This window comes from Anolis sagrei, chromosome 3 (genome assembly GCF_037176765.1).
Source record: "Anolis sagrei isolate rAnoSag1 chromosome 3, rAnoSag1.mat, whole genome shotgun sequence".
Taxonomy (NCBI): domain Eukaryota; kingdom Metazoa; phylum Chordata; class Lepidosauria; order Squamata; family Dactyloidae; genus Anolis; species Anolis sagrei.
This window is the reverse complement of record NC_090023.1, coordinates 187,581,788-187,602,276: the sequence shown is the minus strand read 5'-3', so window position 1 is coordinate 187,602,276 and position 20,489 is coordinate 187,581,788. Positions and strand designations below refer to the sequence as shown.

At 40.6% G+C, this 20,489-nt stretch overlaps 1 protein-coding gene across 4 annotated transcripts in view; it reads left to right on the top strand.

The window, feature by feature from the left end:
• Positions 1–20,489, top strand: part of BLNK (B cell linker) — a 171,230-nt gene that overhangs the window by 60,495 nt on the left and 90,246 nt on the right. For all 4 annotated transcript variants that reach the window (XM_067465749.1, XM_067465748.1, XM_067465747.1 and 1 more), the window contains exon 3: positions 4,533–4,579. In XM_067465749.1, the coding sequence (XP_067321850.1) occupies positions 4,533–4,579 (47 nt within the window). The remainder of the gene's footprint in view (positions 1–4,532; positions 4,580–20,489) is intronic.

The following is a 20,489-nucleotide window of genomic DNA, read 5'->3' as shown; positions in this document are numbered from 1 at the left end:
TTTGCTGAAATATCACATATGTAAAATCACCGAGCCACAATTTCCACTCCAACATTTATGGCAGAGCCAGCAAAATTCTGCCCCAGATTGAAGCATCTGGAATAGATTCTGCAATCCACTCTACATTTATACAACCATACAAGCAAAGATGTGGCCAAGGGCAACCTGGCTGAGAATTGCAAATACCTCTCCCTAAACTGCAAATCTCAGGTCCCATATGCTATTGCCATGGCAGTTAAAGTGGAATAATAACACTATAACGTTTGTTGTGACAGAACCAAACATATTTCATCTGTTGTCAATGAATGGCAGTTTCCAATAGTCCTGGAAGGAGATTTCAGTGCAAAAGAATTCCTTCCCATATTTCCATCTCTTTTTAAATCTCAGGCCCCGTCTACATTGCCATATAAAATCCAGAATATCTGCTTTGAACTGGATTATATATGCAGTTTAGACTCATGTAATCCAATTCAAAACAGATAATTTGGGATCATAAACTGAATTATATGACAGTGTAGTTGTCGTTGTTCATTCGTTCAGTCATTTTCGACTCTTCGTGACTTCATGGACCAGCCCACACCAGAGCTCCCTGTCGGCTGTCACCACCCCCAGCTCCTTCAAGGTCAATCCAGTCACTTCAAGGATACCATCCATTCATTTTGCCCTTGGTGGGCCTTCTTCCTTTTTCCTTCCATTTCCCCCAGCATAATTGTCTTCTCTAAGCTTTCCTTTCTTCTCATGATATGGCCAAAGTACTTCATCTCTACTATTCTATCCAATGAGCAGTCCGGCTTTATTTCCTGAAGTATGGTCTGGTTGAATCTTCTCGCTGTCCAAGGCACTCTGGGAACTTTCCTCCAGCACCACAGTTCAAAAGCATCTATCTTCCTTCGCTCAGCCTTCCCTATGGTCCAGCTCTTACATCCGTATCTCACTACGGGGAATACTATTGCTTTAACTATGCGGATCTTCATGGCAGTGTAGATCCAGCCTTTAATGTTATGGAGTTACATTTGGGTGTTGTTTTTAGAAGGTTTTTAGCCTTCTTTCCCAAAGGGTACTAAATTCTCATCAAACTGCAAATCCCTGGATTCCACGGCATTAAATCATGGCAGTTAAAGTAGTTTAAAACTGCTTTTATTCTATAGCAGTTCTCAAAGTGTGCTGTCCAGAGTCCTTGGGGCTCCGCAAAGCATACTGAGGAGCTTCGTCGTTTCTTCCTCCCACCTCCTTCTCCTCCTTCTCCCCCTTCAAGGTTTTCCAAAGTGTTGACTAAAGTGTACTTTTCATTGCCTTTCTTTGAGGATTGATTCTCTTTTTTGTTTTGGAATGCAGTAGGAATGTCAAAGTTAATTAAGAGATGTTTCTTTTAAACTAGATATATTTCTGTAGGTGATATAAAACAGTCATTTCTCTTTAGATTGCACTGAACTTTTTTTAAACGACATTGAGAACAGAGGACTCTAACAATATACAGGCAGTCCTTGAGTTACAGACATCCAATTTAGAAATTACTCATAGTTAAGAACAGGGGTGAGACAACAGGAAGTGAGAGAAATCTACCCCTCGGAAGGGAAGTTCACTCCTGGAGGAGCTATCATGGGGAAAAGTTGTCTCCACTGAAGCTTTATCAGCAATCCTTGTTTCCACAACAAGCCTTTTTTTTTTTTTCAAATTCTAATTCTCACAGAAACAGAAAGTGAGGTAAAATCTTCTGAACAGAGGCACAGACAGCAAAACAAAGGTGGGACCAGCCTACCTTCATGATCGCATCTCCTCCTACGAACCTTTGCGATTCCTTTGATCTTCGGGGGAGGCCCTCCTCTCACTCCCACCTCTATCACAAGCATGGCTTGTGGGGACGAGGGAGAGGGCCTTCTCCGTGGTAGCCCCTCGACTCTGGAACTCTCTCCTCAGGGAGATTAGGCAAGCTCCCACCCTGGCAGCCTTTAGGAAAAGTTTAAAAACCTGGCTTTTCTGGTGTGCTTCTGAGGAATGAACAATAAATGCCCATACCATGCCAGTCCCATTACGAATTTGTCCTTCTGATGCACTCTATCTCTTCCCTCAGTGAAGATTAACCCCATTATTTTATCCCACCCAAGGTTTTTCCACTAGACACACCATTCTATTTATCTATCTCACCCTTATCCTTTGCATTTGGCCCAGCTCTCTGTTTAATTCTTTTATCATTTTATATTTTATGTTATTATATTATTGTCATTATTTTATTGTATTACTTTGTTACTGTTTTAGTATTTTATTTGACACTAGCCATCCCCTGCCACACGTTGCTGTGGCCCAGTCTGTATATATGTTTTGTCTGTGTATATTTGTGTATATGTGTATATATGTGCTTTTGCGCATGTGTTGTAATGTACTTTTTGTTTTTGGCTTTTTAAGTCTCTTCTGCTGTGTTTTTCAGTGTTTTGTGAGTGACGGTCACTTGTTGCCCTGATAGGTGTATTGTGTCCAAATTTGGTGTCAATTCGTCCAGAGGTTTTTGAGTTATGTTAATCCCACAAATGAACATTACATTTTTATTTATATAGATTATTGTTTGTTGTATGTTTGTTTTTGTTTTTTTGCCTTATTGTAATTCTTGGGCTTGGACTCATGTAACCACCCCGAGTCCCTTCGGGGAGATAGTGGCAAGGTATAAATAAAGTTTATTATTGTTGTTGTTGTTGTTATTATTATTATTATTAAATACCATGGAGGTGTTAACCCTTTCCTATGCTATTCAATATATCTGACTGGAGGTACACTTAAAAATGTACCTATTCTGACTTACATACAAATTCAACTTAAGAACAAACCTACAAACCTTCAAAACCTATCTTGTTCCTAATTTGGAGACTGCTTATATATATAATATGCAAAAACAAATCTGGTTGGCAAACATGTACTAAAATCTGTACCAAAATAAGGGTGATTGTATCAGCAACAAAAAGTAATCAACACCACCACATCATTGCACACAACAGCATTAGAACTGTATGCTGTCAGTATATTAATACTAAACCCAACAAGGATTCCAAACAACCAGAGCTGTAAAAGCAGTAAAAGAAATATATTCTGGGTGATTAGACTCAGGCTGCATATTTCCCTATATCCAAGGTTATGATCCCAGATTATTTGCTTATCCCATATTATCAGGATATGATCCCAGACTATTTGTTTATCTCATATAATCCAGTTCAAAGCAGATAATCTGGGATCAGATTATGGGATATAGGGCAGTGTAGATTCAGCCTGAAAGGCTTTATTTCTCACGGCCCTTCCAGACAAGACTAAATTATGAAAGGAACTGGGATTTAAAATCCCGATTCCTTTCGTGATTTAGGTCACACATTGGGGCCCAAATCCCAGGTTTTCCTGGAAGGGGGGGGTGGCTACATGCCCTCCCAAGTCAAGAAGACAGCATCTAGCCAGCCCCCTCCCGCATTTCTCTTGTAAACGTATCCCCTTCCCTCTCCAAAGCTTCCAACACATAATTTTGATGCATCAGAAGCTTCCTCTGAGGGGCCTGAGGATGCTGCTGTAAATTTATATGAGAATCAGGGAGCTGGGGGGGGGGGGCACATTCCTTTGAGCGCTTAGACCCCAAAGAACTGGGATGGCAATGGGGATTAGCCCCTGGAATCACAAAAAGCTATCCCAAGAGTCAATCCCCACAGGCCAAATATCTGAAAAGTTCCCGGCCTTGCAGTAAGGTTTGGATCTTTTCACGTGTTTTTTAAAATTCAGAATAAATTGGGAAATTACGGTTTAATCTGAATTGAGGCATCATTAAGATGTATTGTCAAAGTCTTTCATGGCCATAATCACTGGGTTGTTTTTGGTTTTTCGGGCTATATGGCCATGTTGTAGAAGCATTCTCTCCTGACGTTTTGCCTGCATTTATGGCAGGCATCCTCAGAGGTTGTGAGATTCTCACAACCTCTGAGGATGCCTGCTATAGATGCAGGCAAAACGTCAGGAGAAAATGCTTCTAGAACATGGTCAAATAGCCCAAAAAAAAAAACTACAACAAGCCAACCATTAGGATGCCTAAGGTTAATCCAAAACCCATCACAGGTTTTGGGTCTGTGTGGAAGTACCCTCAGTTAGCAACACTAGGTGCTTCTTTTCTTTATCTACAAAATCTCTAGGATTGCAAAGCTGCTCTAGAATAAAAAATTAGTCGACTATAGAAGCTCTGGGGGGGAAAAAACTTCATCCATTTTCCTTTTTATAATTATCCATTAACCAGTGTTTTTTACACACTTCATTCCTGGGAAGATTTTGCAGCATACAACCTGTGCAATTTGCTTTCCACACTTATCACCATGTATAAGTAATAAAGAGTTAATAAGTAACTTGGGAAGCAATCATTCTGTGCTCTGTTATAAACTAAAGGCGATAGGAAAAGAATATGACTGCTTAACTCCACACTTTGTAAGCTAACCATGTTTTAGGAGAAGTGAAACTGAAGTTTCAGTTAACTCTTCATTTGATTTTGATATTTGCATTTTTTTTCTCTCTTTCAGAATTTATCAGAATATGAGAGAAACCGATTCAGTATAATGGACCAGCCGTAAGTCCTCCCCTTTTGCCTTGCTTCATGAATTTGGCAGTTCTTGTGCAACTGGTATTCTCATTTCATAATGATTGCTTTTCAACATAAAGTATATTCAGAGGTTTTAAACATGAAGCATATTCAGTTTGGGCATGCAGCAAAATACTGAAACAAAAATCTATATAAATAAAAATGTAATGTTTGTTTGTGGGATTAACATAACTCAAAAACCATTGGACAAATGACACCAAATTTGGACACAACACACCTCTGAGGCCAACAAGCGACCATCACTCATAAAACACTGAAAAACACAGCAGACTTAAAAAGTCAAAAAATAAAAAATACATTACAACGCATGCACAAGACCACATATATATACGTAAACACATATATATACACATATACACAATACAGACACAAACAAAACACATATACACAGATTGGGCCACAGCAACGTGTGGCAGGGGATGGCTAGTACAAAATAAATAAAACACACACACAAAAGAGGTACAGTCAACATTCTATATCCAAGGATTCTTTATCCAAAACTGAAGTCTCCTTGGCTTTAAAATAATCCAACAATGATTATCATCATTCCAAAAGCCATTTAATATAAGGGGCACTGTTATACTTTGAGGTTGTATATAACTGGTCTTACCACCCACAGATTTTAGTATCCAGGAATGTCTGGAACCAGCCACCAAAAGCTCTTTAGTGAATTTTGGTTTTGTTATTTTAAACAGAATTCAGAAGCACTTTCCCATATTTCTGTTTCTACTAGCATGGTTTGTGTTTCCATCCCAACAGATGCAGATGGATAATTTTTAAGTACAGGTTGTTTTCTGGAAGGCAGCTTAATGTGTTTGGGTGATTTCTAGGAGCCCCCGGTGGCGCAGTGGATTAAACCCTTCGGCCAGCAGGACTGAAGACCAACAGGTCGCAGGTTCAAATACAGGGAGAGTACAGATGAGCTCCCTCTATCAGCTCCAGCTCTCCATGCAGGGACATGAGAGAAGCCTCCCACAAGGGTGGTAAAACATCAAAAACATCCAGGCGTCCCCTGGGCAACGTCCTTGCAGACAGCCAATTCTCTCTCAATATAGTCACGTCTATCCATAAGACAGTCACCAAGGCTGATCCTAATAATTTTAGATAAATTTGTCTTTTCAATGTTGTTTCCAAAATATTGGCAAGTTACTTATTACGTAGACTGGATAGGCAGGCTATTTAATGTATCTGAAGTAGCTGTTCTCCTTTCGTAGGAAGGAAAATAAGGGAAAGTAAGTTATTCAGCTTACGGATAAAATATCTGGTTGGACCAGTGCTTCATCATACATAGAGTAGATTCATTGAAATAAATAGGCCTCAAATTCATTCTGAGACATTTGTAAGTGTGTTGTGAACATGGGTAAGTCTGGAACCAAGTCATTCTTTAGGGCAGTGGTTCTCAACCTGTGGATCCCCAGATGTTTTGGCCTTCAACTCTCAGAAATCCTAACAGCTGGTAAGCTGGCTGGGATTTCTGGGAATTGTAGGCCAAAACACCTGGGGACCCACAGGCTGAGAACCACTGATTTAGGGGAAAGTGCTTACTTACTTAATTTACTTAGGCGATCCCTTGTATCTCAAGGATGATGGTCCTCCAAATTCAGTGTCTTGGTGGTGAGTCCATAGGTGGCTGTGGAGCCCTATTCTTGAACTTCATGTTCTCCCGCAGTGAGGACATGGGTTTCCAGGTTCAAGGTATCCCAGTCAGGGTTGCCTTGATGCACCTTCCTCTTTGCATGTTTCTCCCTTTCGTCCTCCATTTGTGTCTTTTCAAATTCTGCAGCACTGCTGGTTACAGCAGACCTCCAGTTAGAATGCTCAAGGGCCAGAGCTTCCCAGTTCTCGGTGTCTATGTCACAGTTTTTAAGGTTGGCTTTAAGCCCATCTTTAAATCTCTTTTCCTGTTCATCAACATTGTGTTTCACATTCTTGAGCTCGGTGTATAATAACTGCTTTGGGAGACGGTGATCGGCAATCACAAATATCAACAGAAAGTTGCTGTTGCTAATACAAATAGTACTCCATTACAACCTCTTGCTTAAAATTATCAAGCAATATGAATTAGAATAAATTGAAATAATTATTATCTGAAAATATACCTGGCAGAAGAAAAATATAATAGAGATATAGCCTAACTTATTGGGATTGGTCCTATAATTTTATTTATTAATCCAATTGATATGCCATGTCTCTCCCAATATGGGATCCAGTATTTTCCAAGAATTGAGTGGCTTAAAGCATTTTCCAGTTTCTGTGTTGTCTTTTGGGCTTTGGATGTTGACAACACTGTAGTAATATTAACCACATGGACTGAGTTGCTGAGGTTGCTGTAACAGATAATATTTGGTCACTAGTCATGCCAAGACCAAAATTTAAAGAAACCTCGTGTGTGGAAAGTGAACAATCAGCCAGTTGAATAACTGCAAAATTTCAGACATGGATTTGTGGGGTTTACATTGGATGTAACAAAGCTGAGGATCTATATTTCAAGAATTGCCATATGTTTCCACACAAAGAAATATCTGGTCTGAACCAGTGCATGATGTTAAGGGCAATGAAAATATTGGCTGTATAAAAGGGCACATTCCAAGTTGGATTGAAAAAGTGAACTGCAAATATCAAAATGTCATGTTTCCAGGAAGGAAAGCAAATACAATAACAAAATGGCACAAATGTGTTACTAGTCCTACAGGAGTGTCGCTATGGGAACAACCAAAATGTGGAAATTGTCCACCAAATAGGAATTCAGCACACCAACGTAATTTTCCTTTGGTTTCCAAATTTCTTGCATTGCATTAATTTATTTGAGCATTTGGAAACAGAGTTTAGGCTTCCAAAGAAAATGGGCAGACAAAGGTACCAAGGGAATGCAAACGCATGAAATGGAACAGTTCTAGGTATGAATGATTTGCAATATGTCACTCTCTGCATGCTGGTAATGTAATAACTGAAGAAAAAATCATTTAAAGTGGCAGAATTATTATGGATGGTGCTCTCATATTGCACCCAGTCCTTTAGCTATTACCCCTGCTGTTTCTGCCGCATAGGGAAAATAAATACTTTTGGGCAGATATTCATTTATTTACAGTATTTATATTCCACCTTTCTCACCACGCAGGGGACTCAGGGCGGATTACAATGTACTATACATGGCAAACATTCAATGCCATAGACGCACAACATATATAGACAGACACTCAGAGGCTACTTAACATTCCAGCTTTTTCATGAGGGTATTCTGGCCACCAGGGGAGCTGTCCCTTCACCATCCATTTGTGACACGGATGAAGTACTTCCTCATTATTTGCATGCTTGCTGGAGATTTTTATGGCCTCATAAATTAGTTATATTACCCTTCAAGCATTAGCGGTACTGAAATTTCCTACTTGACAGATGCAACTGTCTTACGGGCTGCAAAGTTCGACAGCAAGCTACACAAATTGGTCAGAAGCTCACTCTGACCTGGACTGGCTTCGAACTCATGACCTTTCAGTCAGTAGTGATCTTAATGCAACTGACTCCCAGTTTCAGAAGCACTGAAAGGTATGTGCAAAGGTTCCAACCAGCCACTTTCCGTAATGATCAGACATTATGGTAACATGTAGAGGACATTGTGTACTCTATTGTTCAGACAGTATTCAGCACCTCCACATGAACCTGAGGCACTTCAATCTTTCAAATAATGATTGGCTGTATGTTCAATTCAAAGGTGAGGAATGTGGAGCTTTCCAGCCCCCATTCTGGGTGCTTAACAGAAAAGACGAATTGCTATAGTTCTTGCAAGTCAGTACCACTTTTCAAACTGTCTGCTTTATGAACTAAAAAGTGCTGCACCTGGAACCCAGAAGTGAGAAGAAACTCATCTCTCACTCAAGCATGAAGGATTGTACATTTATATCCTTAAGTCCTGTAAATGTGGCTGCATTAGCACTAAAACAGGAAACTATGAACAGATGCCTAAACTCATTTAAAGCTGTGCTGCTTTCACATTCAAAACTAAAATTATTTCTGCAGGTTTTGATACTTCACCATACAAAAGGCCTAACTTGGGACCTGAATGTGATTTTTTTTGGTACGGTTGGTCCGTGGGCCCATCTACACTCTCAGAAAATTCAGTGTAGATGTCGCATTTTGCTTGGGCATCCAAACAATTTTATTTATTTATTTATTTATTTGCAGTATTTATATTCTGCCCTTCTCACCCCACAGGGGACTCTGGGTGGATTACAATGTACAAATACATGGCAAACATTCAATGCCATAGACACACAACATATATAGACAGACACACAGAGGCTACTTAACACTCCAGCTTTTTCATGAGGGTATTCTGGCCACCAGGGGAGCTGTCACTTCACCATCCATTTATGACGCTGATTAAGTACTTCTTCATTCTTTGCATGCTTGCTGGAGATTTTTATGGCTTCGTAAATTAGTTAAATTAGCCTCCCTGCATAAGCGTTACAGAAATTTCATACTTAACAGATGCAACCATCTTTCGGGCTTCAAAGGCAACAGCAAGTTATACAAATTGGTCAGAAGCTCACTCCGACCCAGGCTGGCTTTGAATTCATGACCTGTTGGTCTGTTGTGATCTTAATGTAGCTGACTCCCAGCCAGCTGTGCCATAGTCCCGATGCAACACACCAAGGCTAATACAAAGTAACCTGGGGTAAACCTTCTTAATGTTGTTTACATATTGGGTTAAAAAATACCTTTAAAGATCCAGATCTTCCTTGGAGAACCAAAATTTTGCTGGTATCAAGGTGGTGGAAATGGTCATCTGGGATCATCATTCGCCATCCAAGATGGCATCTCCACAGCCATCCTATGCTCCCCAGGCTGAGGCAGCCCAGGGAGGAAGGATGGCAGTGCCACCCTACCCTCTCTGCCCCCTTTATACACACCTCAGAGAAAAGGAGAGCCTCTTTACCAGTGCAAAGGGCCACCCTGTTGTCCTATCACACTCAGTGATGATGAGATTGAGCTTTAGGGAGGGGAGGAGGTCTTTCCTTTTGTTTTGGGGGCAAAACATGTTGCATGAAAGGTAGGGTGGCATTGCATATTTATGTGAGGAGTTACAAAAGAAACATCTCATTTGCTGTCTTCTTTTCATTCTTCTGTTTTTTCCATGACACAGAAATGAACAGGCCAAGGCATGCTTGGCCAGAAAATCAGGGAGCCCTTCCCTTTTATTTGTTTTAGCTCAAGGGAGTTCTGGTTCTTCGGGCTGGCAAAGTGTTTAGGGAGAGTCAGCAAAGTGATACAAATGCATTTATTCCTTTATTGCAATTATTTATTGAATTTCCTCCAAGAAGGTTAGGCTAGATTGGTTCTTCTCTCCGTTTTTATCCTCACAACCCTTCTGCGAGTAATATTACTATAATAATAGAAGATTGGCCTTAGGTATCCCACTAATCTTTATGGTTGAATTGGGATCAGAACATTGATGTTTAATTTTTATGCTTTATGTCTAAATGTTGTTTTATGTTTATGTTTTAATTGGTTTATGTTAATTTACAGTTATATGTTATTGTTTTGCTATTATCTTTTGGTTTTCATATGTATGTACAGCATTTAATTTTTGCCTTTATAATGTTCGAAGTCGCTTTGAGTTCCCGGGGGGGGGGGGGGGGGAGCAGTATATAAATGTAGTAAATAAATAAACAAATAAATAAACATGGGGTCTTCACACTCCTAATCCAGAATTCTAACCATAACACCATATTGGTTTGAGTTCTCTGTGTGATTGTAAATGGTGAACACAAGTTTAGTGCTATTTAGTGGCCTGGCTTTAGCACAGCAGGTTAATTACCAGCTGCAGCTTCAGTAAATCTTGCCAACCGAAAGGTTGACAGTTCAAAGCCAGGTCAGGGTGAGCTCCTGACCTTCAGCCCAGCTCCCATGCCACCTAGAGGATCGAAAGCAGCAATGTAGGTAGATGAATAGGAACCGCTTTAAGCGGGGAGGTATTTAGACATGGTGTTTCGAAGGAAAGTTTACGAATAAAGAAAGCTCTTTGGCAAGAAGATGGAGCAACAGTGCCCCCTGTGTCCAGAACCGAGCACAGCCTCCAAAAATGCCGAATTATGAGGAAAAGCCTAAATATACCTCTATCTGTTGTCTGTCTTGTCATTTTATATACAGCATAGAATGTTTGCCATATATGTGTTCTGTCATTCACCCTAAATCCCCTTAGGGGTGAGAAGGGTGGATATAAGTACTGTAAATAAATAAACAAATAAAGAATACAAGTACTGGCTAGAAGTTACAGCCTTTTTTTAGAAAAACTAAACTTGTATATATGAGTGTAGTGATGTGAGTGTTGGATCAGGGCCACTGCATGGTTTGGGCAAGTCACACTCTCTCAGCTTTAGAAGAAGGCAACCCCAACCTGAACATAATTTGCCAAGAAAACCTTATCACCATAAGTCAGCCCTCCATATCACAGATTGTGTGTTCACCACATAGAGCTTGAAAATATTCTCGCCTCCAAAATTTGAAAAAGCCAACCATGATTTTGTATTTTATATAAGGGTCACAATTTGATTATGTCGTTCTATATAGACTTGACCATGCCTGTATTTTGGTATTGTCAACAACATAGTATGAACAAAATAATGTACTTCATGAGTTATCCCAGCACAAAAAGTAAGTCTTCAATTTCAAGAAAGGAAGGTTATTTAGAACACTACTGATATGTTTAAAGCCATTTTAAAATCAGAAATTTCATTGTAGGCTAAAATAATTCATGTTCCTTCTTGTTACGTATGACTCCACATGACACATTTTCTCATCTATATTTCCTCATTTTCTAATTAATTCACTGTACTATATTATACTGTACTATTCTTTATTTGGTTCCGTTATTACTGAATTAACACATTCAGAATGAACTTCCACGTATATTTAATTGTAAGTAAAGTTGCAGTCCTAAAACTGTTCATCCAGAGAGAGACCCATTGGACTGAGGATAACTTCTGACTTCTACTAGGTTTGCACTGCAGTTCTTACCAAGGTCTATGGCTTACTCTCTCCCTGGTGAGTATACAAAGGACTGCAGCCATAATATAAGGATTGTTGACTTTTTTATACTCTTCAGAGAGACAGATTTTAAAAGTGCATGTTTGAAACTCTTATCTCCCGTATTATATTCCACCATTTAAACACAACTGGCACAAGCAGTGCATACGGAGGGGGAGGGGAGTGCAAAAATGCTGATGTATTATAATATTATGTAACAAAGTAAATTAGAATCCTTTACCATTTGCTTTTTCAGCATTCTAATCATAAAAAAGTTAAAGTGGAATATTCCATGTTCCCATAATTGCATCAGTAAGTGACCTGTGGTCAGCCAGTCTATAAGCACAATTCTTCAACTTAGTATTTCTTTCCTAAGACAGAAATATGAAAATATTTATTTCAAAGTATTCCTTTTACTAGGCAATAAGACCCCTTCCACACAGCTGTATAAAATCCACATTGATCCAGATTATATGGCAGTGTGGATTCAGATAGCCCAGTTCAAAGCAGATATTGTGGATTATCTGTCTTGATATTCTGGGTTATAGGGCTGTGTGGAAGGGCCCTCGGAGAGGTTGCTGAATAAACATACATAGCATTGCAATGTCTTTCTTTACCTGTAGTGTTTTGGAAACTTTTCAATGCTTTTTTAATTACTTTGTGTATTTTTGTATTGCCATAACAATAAAAGGTAGCAAAGGTTTATGAGATATAAAAATGCTGAAGGGATACTGGGCAAGAACAGACTGTCTGATTTGGCTTGAATAATGATCCCTTCCACACAGCCCTATATCCCAAAATATCAAGGCAGAAAATCCCACAATATCTGCTTTGAACTGGGTTATCTGAAGCCGGATCCAGACAGGCCTTTATCCCAGAAGCATCCATATTTAAAAAACACGGATGTTTCTGGGGGCCTATCCACACCCACCCTAGAAAGCATGCCCTTTCTGGGGTGGATGTCCACACATTCTCTTGGGACTAGCCTGAGTGAACGACTGGAGGCCCTGCCCCTCTCCTCCCAAGTCCCCAGACCCCTTAGAAAAGTAATAAAAACTTACCCATCCTCCATTACAAGCCTTGGCTGGCTCTTCCAGAGCATAGAAATGACGCACCAGGAGAGCGGGGGGAGAGTGATTTTCCTCTCCCCCCCCCCCCCCCCCACAACAGGAGAGCTGGCTGAGGCTTGTAATGGAGGATGAGTAAGTTTTTATTACTTTTCTAAGGGGCCTGGGGACTTGGGGGGTGGGTATTCCCACAGTTTACTGGGTTTATTTAGCCCAGTAAACTGTGGGAATGGTGTCTGGACTGTAGTCCAGACACCGGAAATTATGGATTTATCCCACACCTTCCAAGAAGGCACAGAATAAATCCTCTATCAAATTAATTCACTACATACCAGGATTTTCCTGGTTTGTAGCGAATGAATTCGGGACTGTCCAGAATGTTGTCTGGACAGCCCCTCCTTTATTGTGGTAGATACCTCAATAAAGGTCCTGTCTGGACAGGCCCTGAGCCCACACTGAGATAATGTGGGATTTTCTGCCTTGATATTCTGGGATATAGAGCTGTGTGGAAAGGCCAAATAAAGTGAAACCTCATAAGAACAATAGTGCCACGTAGAAGTTACAGGTGACAAAGACCACTTAAAACTCAGACAATTTTTGATCTAGACCAGTGGTTCTCAGCCTGGGGTCCCCAGATGTTTTTTGCCTACAACTCCCAGAAATCCCAGTCAGTTTACCAGCTGTTAGGATTTCTGGGAGTTGAAGGCCAAAAACATATGGGGACCCAGGTTGAGAACCACTGATCTAGACCAAAGTTGGGCAACAATGGAGAATACTAGACTCAAGCAGTTCCAAAAACAGCCCCCCTTTGGTCCATATGTGTGATTGACTCTAAAATTTATTATTCATGATGATATTTCAAAAGAAGAAACTGGCAAAACCACCTCTGAGTATTCCTTACCTAAGAAAAACCTGTGAAATTCATGAGTCACCAAAAGTTGACAAGTGACCTGAAGGCACATAGATACCACAAATGAAACCCAAAGCCCGAAAGGCATGAGGACAAAAATCTTCCATATGTTAAGCCAATTTTGGTCCTGAAATTCAACAACCTGATCCAACATTTTTGTTATTCTGTCACTCAAGTGACACAAAGTATGGTGGACACTGGAAACATCATATATTAACTGGGAAAAGAGAAGAAACATTTTCCTTCGGTGATGGGTCTGGGAAAGTTGCAGTAAGGAAACGATTTATAAATAAACATAATAATAAAATAATATAATCTTGTCATGGCCATAAAACATAGATTCAATTGTAACACTGTGCCCCCATGCCAGAATGCACCAAAAATAGTCCAAAACAAAAAGATGTTGCAACCAGAAGTCACTTCGTGTTGTGACCTTAGGTTCAGTGCAGCTTTTTCAGAGTATTGGAGGATCTTTGGCCAGATGGGATGGGCCAAAACCCATCCACCATCTTTTGAGGGTGAATGGGGACAGTTGGGGGCTATGTTTTCTAAAATGGGGGGCTTGGGTTTTTAGGAAAGGTTGCAAAACAATCCCTAGAGGTCACACGTGTCAGAAGGACCCTTGGTCTGGAGATGTGAAAAGATCTCAATGGACCTACAACAGCACTCTTCATGTTAAACAGCAAAGGGACAATGTACCTAGTTCTTGAGATGAAGATTCAAAAGCCCCTTTTCATTATGAAAGGGAGATAATAATAGTGGGACATCGGTAAAAAGCAGAAGTGCTAACTGTATCTTCCTATGTGGGTTTTGTTCTCGGGGGAAATTACTTGTTGCCTGAACAATTGTTAACTGAATCATGAAGATGGCTGAGAGGATGCTTGCTTTCCTCCATGCCTTTGATTGCCTCATAACAGAATTATTCAATATTAAGCATAATAAAGCACTATACTGCCATGGCTTGTTTCATGTTGATTTCATGTAGGGCTGATGTTTAATTAAGACCCATTAAAATCGATATCCAAAAAACCAGTCCAGGTCAATTCATTGCCATAAGTTGTGTGATCTTCTTCCACTTGCTGCTCACTGATCAAACGCTTAGTCCCATAACCAGGTCTTGATTTTCCTTCTAAAAGACAAGAGGGAGGTGGCCAATCTGATATCTCTAGGGAGGGCGTTCCATAGGCAGGGGGCCACTGCTGAGAAGGCCCTGTCTCTTGTCCCCATCAACTGTGTTTGCGATAGTGGTGGGACTGAGAGCAGGGCTTCTCCTGAAGATCTTCAGCTTCGTGATGGTTTGTGGCAGGAGATACGTTTGGACAGGTAGTCTGGGCCGGAACCATTTGGGGCTTTAAAGATAAAAAAAACAGCACTTTGAATTGTGCTCGGAAGCTGATCGGTAGCCAGTGGAGTTGGCTTAACAAAGGAGTTGTATGTTCCCGGTACGTCGCTCCGGTGAGCAACCTGGCTGCTGATCGTTGGACTAGTTGAAGCTTCCGGGCAGTATTCAAAGGCAGCCCCACGTAGAGTGCATTGCAGTAGTGTATTCGGGATGTAACAAGAGCATGGGACACTGTGGCCAAGTAAGACTTCTCAAGGAACAAGTGCTGCTGGCGCACACGTTTTAATTGTGCAAAAGCTCTCCCAGCTACAGTTTAAGAGTTGTAGAATAGCATTGTTTTTACCTCTTGTGGCTGCAGAAAGGCTGAAACTGACTGAAGTAATTATAAAACCTCAGAAATCCCAAAGTAATAAGAAAGGGTGTTGCAGCTGTAATTACAGAGTAAACATGTGTTGAGTCGAATATAGACAGGATGGTTATGTACAGGATAAAAGGGCTGTTAATAACATGCATCCACACTTTTCCTTCATGGGAGTTTCATTTACCTTGGCAAATATTTGAAGTAAATTCAGCTGGCATGATGTTTGTAGGAATGGGCAGGACCATTGAAGGATAATTCCCACACCCAGATATGTCATAAGAACCCAGTTTTGAGCTTTCTTCCATGTCTACAAACACATAAGAAAGAGACATGCCTCAAGAGGCCATACAGTAATATCTATTATTGATCAGCCATGACAACCTGCAAAATTGTCAGATTAAGTTTCTAGCTGTTAGCAAGCTCGTAATCTGCCCACCCACCCAGCTACGGGTTCAACCCCCCCCCCCTCCAAAATCAGGTTTTAAAAAACCCGGTTTACTCATGAATTTTAACTGGTTAACCAAATCCCCATGCTAAGTCTACAAGAAGCACAAATTAGAGTTCCCCCAGAACTGCAAGCACAATCTCAACCAAATTTTGATAATTTATCCACATTATCATTACCTACCTTTCTACCAATTTACATTGCAATTTCTGCAATAGCCGACATAGTGGAAGCAACTAAGTTTTGATATCACTAATGTTTAATCATAGGAGCCCCCGTTCGCGCAGTGGGTTAAAGTACTGAGCTGCTGAGCTTGTTGATCGAAAGGTCGCAGGTTTGATTCCGGGGAGCGGCGTGAGCTTCCACTGTCAGCCCTAGCTTCTGCCAACCTAGCAGTTCGAAAACATGCAAATGTGAGTAGATCAATAGGTACCGCTCCGGCAGGAAGGTAACGGCGCTCCATGCAGTCATGCCAGCCACATGACCTTGGAGGTGTCTACGGACAACACTGGCTCTTCGGCTTAGAAATGGAGATGAGCACTACACCCCAGAGTCAGACATGACTGGACTTAATGTCAGGGGACTACCTTTACCTTAATGTTTAATCAACATTTTTGATGTGAAGATGACATAATCCACCAAAACTGACACCAGAATCGGACTCTCTAGGCTAAACTCGATAAGTTTAGATACAGTTTATAATGTTTCCAGGTAAACAACTATGATAATTGCTTTAAAAGTTTATACTTCTAAGCAATCAGGTATTTGATAGCAGAAATCTGTTATGTTTTCTGGAAACTTCTTCCCAAAACAGAATCCTGAATTACAAATCCAAATCCCCCCCCCCCCCCCCGCCCAAATTTTCCCAAAAACAGAACCGGGAGGGGGGACACATACAACATTCAACATGGAAACAACTGATTTCAGCTGTTTTGCACATCCCTATTTGGTGCCATATTAAAGGTATTTTATGTAGTTTCTAAAAATGTAATAATATGCAAGAATCATAGATCTTTGTTTTCAGATATTCCAATTTAAAATGAAAATGTATGTATAAGATCTTTCAAAATGCCATATCTCAATTCTAATCAACATTTTCTCATGAACTTTCGACATAATTATAGATTTTATTATGTAGTTTCATTTGTTTTTACCCCATGTAATTATCTTTAATAGTCTTGCTCTTCCCCCTTTCAGAGCTCTCTCTTACATCCACCTTCTTGCTCCTGCCATTGGAGTATAAAATGAAGGCAAAAAAGTAGCTGTGGGTCATTCCAAACACAGTTGTCTTATTGTGCAATTTTCTGACACTTTGGGTTGCTATTCTGAGACTTAAAGCCTTGTTAGTTGCTGTTTATTTGTTTGTTTGTTTATAGTATTTATATTCCGCCCTTCTCACCCTGCAGGGTACTCAGGGCAGATTACAATGTACATATACATGGCAAGCATTCAATGCCATAGACACACAACATATATAGATAGACACTCAGAGGCTATTTAACATTCCAGCTTTTCATGAAGGTATTCTAGCCACCAGGGGAGCTGTTGCTTCACTGTCCATTTGTGACACTGATGAAGTACTTCCTCATTCTTTGCATGCTTCCTGGGGATTTTTATGGCCGCGTAAATAAGTTAAATTAGCCACCTCGCATAAACGGTACCTAAATTTCCTACTTGATAGATGTAACTGCCTTTCAGGCTGCAAAGGTCAACAGGTTGGAAGCTCACTCCAACCTGGGCTGGCTTCAAACTCATGACCTTTCGGTCAGTAGTGATCTTAATGCAGCTGACTCCCAGCTAGCTGCGCCACAGTCCCGGTGCTCCACAGTCCCTGTTAGTGTTTCCTTTCATCCACGTGACTCCAGTAGATGCCTAAATGTCTATCAAAGCAGCTGAATGTTTTTGAGTTCATGGCAAATAAGAAAACACCAAGAAGGCAGCAGACTGAGAATAATCACATCAACTGGTACTGATGAAGATCCCAGAACATGCACACCTGGTTTGCATGTGGAGCCTGTGGAAACAGAGGTGTCTGGTTCATCTTATTCAAGCCCTGCCAAAGAAACCATGGAACAGGAGCAAAAACAAGAAGTTATGTCATTGTTAGACCTTGGACTTTATATGAACAAGACTGTTTCTGATGACCAAGTGAAAGCTCAATTAGTGGAAAATCCATGGACTCAATTGCCAGGATATGTATTTCCTGTGGAGAGAAAGAGGCATCTAAATTTTCAACCCAAATGGGTCAGCAGATTTCCCTGGTTAGCCTACTTAATTCATGTACACAGTGCATTCTGTAAGGACTGTGTGGTGTTCAGAAGAGAAGTTGAGGGTAAAGACGCTTGATGCATTTGTTGCTAAACCATTTGTGTGATGGAAAGGTGCAATACAAGTCTTCAGTTGACACCAAAAAAACAGCCTTCTTGCTAATTCACAGTGGAAAACATCTTGATGCAACCCATCATCATGATAAAGGAAATAAGAAGAAAACAGGAGAAAAAAAACTCCCCTAATACCATACTATCCATCATGCAAGGAATGTTTTCATTCGGGGACAATTTCATCCTAAATTTTATGTGTTTTCCTCCAGTGTTTCTTACTCTCTCCATTGGTGTGGAATTTGCATGATCCCACCCACTGCCTCCCTCTCAACTCTTTCCTACTCTTTTCAACTCAGTCTGCACAACAAACAGAGCAGAACTAATCAGCAACTAAACATACTAAAGGAGTTTGGGGGACTGACTCCACATGATGGAAGTTGTAGTTCACCCTGCTTCAAGTCAGAGCACTGGGACCCCCACTAACAATGTACCTGGACCACATTTGGCACACAGAACCCCCGTAACCAAAGAAAAATACTGGAGGATTTGAGAGGGGGATTCACCTTGATTTTTAGCCATTGTAGGTACTGTGATTTATAGTTCATCTGCAATCAAAGAGCACTCTGAACCCCACCAACAATGGCCCTGGACCAAACTTGACACACAGAACCCCTATGACCAATTGAACCTACTGGAGGGATTTGAGGGGATTGACTCACCATAGTGGGAGCTGTAGTTTATCTTGCAGCCAGAGATCACTGAACCCCACCGACGATGCATCTAGAGCAAACTTACCCAACATGACAAACTTTAACTACCATTGGAAGATATCTCGTGGGCCATCCAGTCCAACCTCCTGCCAAGAAGCAGGAAAATTGCATTCAAAGCACCCCCGACAGATGGCCATCCAGCCTCTGTTTAAAAGTCTCAAAAGAAGGAGCCTCCACCACACTCTGGGGCAGAGAGTTCCACTGCTGAACAACTCTTACAGTCAGGAAGTTCTTCCTAATGTAGTTTGAAGCCATTGTTCCACATCCTAGAATCACTCACAACCTTATGCATTTTGTGAAATAAAAAATGACTCTTTCAAATAACCTGGGCAGTTCTGGATACCCATGCTAGTTTCTTAACAAAATTAAATGAAACCCTTACACTTATGGGTGCCCCCCCCCCCCTTTGTCTCCTGGCAGCTAGTATTTATAGATCCAGTCTGCCACTGTGTCCTGAGATACCTAAGCAAGTATGGAACATAGACAATTTAAATATAAATATATGAATACATAAGCCCTACTTTTCGTCTCATTATATGCTAAAATATGGTAATTGATTCTATTCATGACAAATTGAAAAGGTATTGGACCAAAACTGTCACACATGAGCCTCCATAAACTTTTCAAAATATATTTTCGGTGTGAAGGTAAAAGTCCAATTCTCCCAGCAACAGCTCTTTAAGAAAATGCAGTGGCACCTCTGCAGAAATAATGGGAAGCTAAACCAAAAAGCAAGGCATGATGATCTGAATGAATGGGCATTGCAAGATCATAGAGGCCAATAGAATTACTGTTTGAAAGAAATGTAGAAAGGCTGGTAATGAATACTAATAATACTAATAATAATAATACTATTATTATTACTAGCTGTACCCACCACATGTTGCTGTGGCCAATTTTCCCTCCCTCTTTCTCTCCTTTTCTTTCTCTTCTTCCTTCCTTTCCTTCCCTTTTTCTCTTTCATTCTCTCCTTCCTTCCTTCTCTTTCTCTTTCCTTCCTTCCCCCCTTTTCTTTCCCTTCCTCTTTTCTCCTTGCCTTCCTTCTCTACCTATTCTTGGACTCCAACTCCCAGCAGTCCTCCTGATCAAACTATCTACCTATCTATCTCCATCTAATCTATCTATCTGGAGGATTGCTGGGCGTTGCAGTCCAGGAATAGGAAATTGGAAACATGCAGGGATTGGGATGCTCTCAAAGAAATCCAAGGAGAAGAAAGCTTGCAGCTTGGAAGCAGTGCATTTGAATCATCCTCCTCTCCTAAAGGGCCTGGTCTAGGGGATGCTGGGAGCTGTAGTCCGGAAGAAAGTGTGGATGTGCGTTTTGTTTGCCAGGGGAGTGTGTTTTGTTTGCCAGGGGAGTCGTTTTAGTGCATGCGCTGTAGCGTCTTTTTGCTTTTTTGGCTTTTTAAGTCCCTTCCTCTGTGTTTTTCAGAGTTTTTGTGAGTGATGGTCACTCGTTGGCCTGATAGGTGTGTTGTGTCCAAATTTGTTGTCAATTTGTCCAGTGGTTTTTGGGTTATGTTAATTCCACAAACAAACATTACATTTTTATTTATATAGATTAACAACAGCAACAACTTGAGGCAAAAATACAAAAAAATTAGATACAGCTAAAAGTTAACATCATGCAAAATTAAA